General features: G+C 42.1%; 1 protein-coding gene across 1 annotated transcript; it reads left to right on the top strand.

Moving 5' to 3' along the window:
• Positions 1–1,470: 1,470 nt before the first annotated feature.
• SPINT3 (serine peptidase inhibitor, Kunitz type 3) lies at positions 1,471–5,108 on the top strand. Its single transcript, XM_005569147.4, has 2 exons — positions 1,471–1,560; positions 4,294–5,108. Exons 1-2 carry the CDS (start codon positions 1,485–1,487, stop codon positions 4,485–4,487), a joined length of 270 nt encoding a protein of 89 aa, XP_005569204.3. The 5' UTR covers positions 1,471–1,484; the 3' UTR covers positions 4,488–5,108.
• The last annotated feature ends 507 nt before the right edge of the window (positions 5,109–5,615 follow it).

Genomic DNA, 5,615 nt, shown 5'->3' with positions numbered 1-5,615 from the left:
CAAAGGATATGAAATTTCAGTTAGACAAAAGGAATAAGTTGTGAAGACCTATTGCACAGCATGGTGACTATAGTTAATAACATATTGTACACTTGAAAATTGCTAAGAGAGAAAATTGCTCTCTTTCTATATATATACACACACACACATATATTTCAAAACATCATATTGTACATCATAAATATATAATGTTCCTCAACTTATGATGAGATTGTAGTCTAATAAACCTATCCTAAGTTGAAGATATCAGAAGTTGAAATACATTTAATACACTTAACTTACCAAACATCATAGCTTAGCCTTACCTACCTTAAACTTGCTCAGAACACTTACACTAGCCTACAGTTGGGCAAAATCATCTAACACAAAGCCCTTTTTATAATGAAGTGTTGAATACCTCATGTAATTTATTGAATACTGTACTAAAAGTGAACACAGAATGGTTGTATGGGTATTCAAAGTACTGTTTTTACTGACTGTGCATTGTGTTTGCACCATCATAAAGTCAAACATTATAAGTCAAACCATTGTAAATTGGGGACTGCCTTTATACAATTTTTATTTCTCAATTAAAAATAAATAACAATAAATATATGATAGAATGCTTCTTGAAAAAGAATAGCTGGACCCATCACAACCTCAGATTTTAAATCTGAGGCTCACTAAATTTCAGTAAAGCATGCTGGCTTTGTCTTTCAAAAGAAATTGGATATCTAGAGAATCAAGGAAAGGAGACAGGTGGAATGTACTGGATTCTGGGGTGTGTCTCTAGAGAGCATGACCCTCTGAACCAAACAAAGCTGGGCCCTCCTTCTACATGGTGCCTTTGATATTTCTATTAAAATATACTGAGTCTGCTTCTCCTCCAAGTAGGTGACTGTTTCTGACTTCCAATATGTTTGTGTGTGTTGTTCCCATAATTTCCTGGGAGCACCCAGATGGGATGGAGGCAGCATCTAATACTTTGCCTGGTGCCGTGTGGGTACTTGATGAATGTTTGTTGAATGAATGAGTGATACAAGAGCACTGAAGCAGACAGACCCGGGTCTCAGTCCAGTCTCTGAAACTTGCTGTAAATGTAACAGTGGTCAAAGTAGCATAACCTCCTCTTATCTACAAAATGGGAGTTTTAAGTGTTGTGGGATTCTTGTAGAGACTTAAGGGAAGCAATGTGTGAAAACTATTTTTGCATGGTGCCTAGAAAATAAAAGGTACTAAAAAATGGCTACTGTCTTTTTAGTATTGTGAAAAGGGCTTCCACACTGAAGTGGTACTAAAGTAGCCTGGTTGGCCAGATCAGATAAGGCCAGGAAGAGAGAGGCGAAGCTGTGCTTTGGATGAACACTCTGTTCCTGAGGCAGCCCAGCCCCATGAAAAGCCTGAGTTAAGGGTGAATGAGCTGGATGTGGGGCCAGGCTCCTCCCCTTGGTCCCTTTTCTCCCTAAAATGGCAACCCCAGGCTGAGCCACTGGCTGAGTGGCACCATGCAGCTTCAGGCCTCTCTCTCGTTTCTCCTGATTCTCACTCTCTGCCTAGAGCTTCGATCAGAACTATCACAAGGTTGGTATAAAATGTGGGATCTCAAAGAGTAGACTGGGAATCAGGCTGAGGGTGGGTAGTGGTGGGGGAGGTGGTGCAGCACCAACAGAACCCATTTCTTACCTTACTGGATTGAGAGTCAATTCAGTTCAAGTCACTTCATCGGATATATGTTGGGCACATAGTATGTGCCAGACACTGTCCTAGGTGCTGGGGTTAAAGCAAGGAGCCTAAGACCCTGCCTTTGTGAAATTAAGATGTTAATGGGAGAGAGACATACAATACCTAACACACATGATAGATGATCAAAGTGCTATAGAAAATAAAACAAGCAAAGCAGGAAAAGGGGCCTTCAACATCTGGGGTGGGGCTGGTGGCAGGCTAGGAGAGGTTGGGAAAAGGAGATCAGAGCCAGAATTTGAGAGTGAGGAACTTAGCCAAGTTAGATGCACTTGTCAGAAATGGCTCCTTCCTGGACCACTTTCTCTGTGGAAGCTTGGAATCTGCAAATGGAAGTGGGGAGATGAAGTGCAGTTATAGCTAAGATAATCTGCTGGAAATGGGGATGGTAGGCAGCAGTTTCCAAGATTTTTAAGCAGCCAGTAGGATTCCCTGTATAAAAATGCATATTAGAATACACAAAAGGGTAAGAAAGAAAGTAAAAAATTATAGAAATCTTACCTTCTGGAGATTATCACTGTCAATGTGCCAGTGAACATCCTTGCACATGCAAGCATCGTTCTCTGCATGTATGTACATGGAGCTATTAATGATAGATTCTTAGATATAAATGGAACCGTAAACCTCCCAATAACCCTATAGATGAGTGGTTCTCGAGTTTGTCCCCTAGTCCAACAGCAGTAGCAGCAGCAGCATCAACTAGAAACATACTAGTTCCCAGTCCCACCTGATCAGAAACTGTGGAGGTACGTCTCTCTAACGAGCCTTCCAGATGATTCTGATGCATACTCGAGTTTGAAAACATCTGCCTTAAGTAAGAAGAATGTAGTGGTTTACAGGATGAGCATACCTGGAGTCAGACACACCTGGGTTCTGGTCCTGGCTCCTCTACTTACAAACTCTGTGCCTCAGGAACATCATTTATAGCCTTTCTGAGCATCAGTTTCTTCTTCTAAAAAAAAGGTTAACCACCTTTTCTGATATATGTCAAATAGTCTGATGTATGTCAAGCTCTCAGTACAACTTAGCTCTTAATAGGTTCTTGTAAAGCACTTAGAACAGCTTCTGTCACACTCAAAACACACACACACGGTGTCATTATCTACTTTACATAAAAAAGAAACAAGTCAAGTGATTTTCCTTTGGTTTAATGGAATGGAAGAGCAGAGAAGCAAGACTGAGAAAATTAAGAGCAGATGGGACTCCAGCCCCTACAGAGTCACCTGTAAGGGTCTAAAAGCCAATGCTGCTGCAACTAGGATGTCTTAAGAACATGCCCCTCCACCTCCCACCTTGATTGGATAAGCTATTCTGTCTCCTTCCCATTCTCCTTCACCCTTAGCGTTAGCCTTGCAGGTAGGAGGATGAGACAGAGCCTGAACCTTTCCAAGTCCTAGGTTGCTGCCTGAAGTTCCACCATAGGTGTGATCATTCATCCGTCCATTCACTCATTTTACAACAACCAAGATGGATGGAGAACCTGCAAGCCTTTGCAGTCGAACCATGCTGGGTTTGATTCTTGGTCCTACTGCTTCCTAGCCTGACATTAGGACAGATACTTCATTTCTCTGGCCTTAGTTTCCTCACGTAATGTTGGAAGTTCTACTAGCTACCACGAAGAGTAAAACTGCCCACATGGTGACAGAAACATACAAGGAGGGCACAAAGAAACTTCTAATCCTGCCCCAGAGGAGCTCACTGGTGGTGGCGGTGGTGGCGGTGGTGGTGGTGGTGGCGGTGGTGGTGGTGGTGGCGGTGGTGGTGGTGGTGGTCTATTAACAAATATTTGCTAAGAACTGAGAACTAGGCCTGTGTTAGGCACTAAGGCTGCAGAAATGAGTACAATGAGGTCCCTTTTCTCAAGAGTCTTATTGGTTAAGCAATAGAATGATTAAGAGCAGCTACTATTTGCTGATTTATTTTCTATTTATCAATGCTTTTCACTGGTAATCTCTGACCCTTCAATAAACCAAAAATGTGGATATTATACCAGCATTTTTGCAACGAAGGAAATTGTCAATGAGATAAGTCATTTGTCCAAGATCACATAGCTAGAAGATAATTGAGACAAGTTTGAACCCTCTGAGATTCAATCTTGCTGTCAGATTCAAAGTCTGTTTTCCTTCTGTCACTGGATATCGATTCTAGAATTGATTATGAGACAGGAGGTAGGAACCTGAGGATCTTTATTATCAAATCCTATAAAATCAGATCTGGAAGGGCACTCAGAGATGATGGGGTTCAACTCCTTGATTTTACAAATGAAGAAATGGAGACATGAACAAGTTAGGTTTATACAACATCACACAGCAGCAAGTGGTTTGACTACAATCTCAGTCCACTTGAATTGGGTTCTCAAGCCTGTGATTCTCACCATATCAGGCTACTCTCAGAAGTGAAAATGTCAACTTCTGTGTAAACAGATCAGACCACGGTTGGGCAGAAAGAGGTACAGAGCACAGCCATTGTAGATGACCTCACAATTGTGCCCAGGGCTGTCACAGTCCCTGGCATATGAGGCAAACAAGGGGAAGGTGATGGGTTTGGTCTCTCTCAAACACTTTCTCTCTTCAGACACTATCACGGATCTCCTCCCAAATGTATGCTCTTTTCCTATGGAAAAGGGCCCTTGTCAAGCCTACATGATTCGATGGTTTTTCAACTCTGAAACTGGTGAATGTGAATTATTTGCTTACGGAGGCTGCAGAGGCAACAGCAACAACTTTTCGAGGAAAGAAGAATGTGAGAAAATGTGCAAGTTCACCTGATTTTCTAACAAGAACACAGCCTTCCATGGATTTGGGATTGATCTGAGGGCCATAGAAGGTATTTTTTTTTTTTGTGTGTGTGTGAACAAGAGATTCATTCTTCTACCCCTACATTTATTCTCCCTGATGTGCTCCTAAAAATGCTTCATCTCTGTGCCCGAAATTCTATAAATGTTGCAATCAAGTTTAAAATCTCAAGACCTCCTTTTTAAAACATACACGTACTTACAAATACACTGGGGAAATTTAGAGCAGTCATTCACACCTTAGTATGAAGTACTGCTTAACCCACTGGGAGATAAAGGTTTTGAAGGAGAAAGGGGTGGATTTGGAAATTTGGGTAAGATATTGGAAGGGCCTATATTGGACAAGGAGGGGATTTCAAGTCTTGTGAAATAAGACACAAGGAAACAACAGAAACCAGGGAAGAAAGGGGAATTGGGGAGAAACTGAGGATGTTAAGGACATTTTAATTAAAAAAAAAAAAAAAAAAGTAGTGGGCCGGGCATGGTGGCTCACACCTGTAATCCAGCACTTTGAGAAGCTGAGTGAGGTGGGTGGATCACGAGGTCAAGAGATCGAGACCATCCTGGCCAACATAGTGAAACCCCATCTCTACTAAAAGTACAAAAATTAGCTGGGTGTGGTGGCTCACGCTACTACACTACATAGTCCCAGCTACTCGGGAGGCTGAGGCAGGAGGATGCTTGAACCCAGGAGGCAGAGATTGCAGTGAGCCGAGATCATGCCATTGCACTCCAGCTTGGTGACAGAGTGAGACTCGGTTTAAAAAAAAAAATGAATTTTTATGAAAGTTATTATCTACTAAGGCTAAACTCCATCTTCCTGCCAAGGGTTACACGGGGAGAGGAGTAAAGAGCCCTGGTTCTAGAGTTTTTTGGTTTGCCTTAAGCAACACCAATTACAACAACTTGGAGGGAGAGGAGAAAAACACAAGAATCATCTCATTCATTTATTTCAAGAGGGCCCACAGATGGGGAGGGACTTCTTTAAGATCACAGGGTGGGAATGAAACAGAGGCATCCTTGGTCTCACCAAAAGGTCTCTTCCATTGCATTGTAATCCCCCTAATCCATAATTTTTCCAGACTTCCTCCGGGATGGAGGG

Source organism: Macaca fascicularis, chromosome 10 (assembly GCF_037993035.2).
Source record: "Macaca fascicularis isolate 582-1 chromosome 10, T2T-MFA8v1.1".
NCBI lineage: Eukaryota > Metazoa > Chordata > Mammalia > Primates > Cercopithecidae > Macaca > Macaca fascicularis.
Note: the sequence above shows the minus strand (reverse complement) of the source record. Positions and strands in the feature narration are given on the sequence as shown.

Coding starts and splice junctions, on each gene's coding strand:
- SPINT3 (XM_005569147.4), top strand. CDS start 1,485: ATGCAGCTTCAGGCCTCTCTCTCGTTTCTCCTGATTCTCACTCTCTGC. Junction 1,561..4,293: donor TCGATCAGAACTATCACAAG/GTTGGTATAAAA, acceptor TTCTCTCTTCAG/ACACTATCACGGATCTCCTC.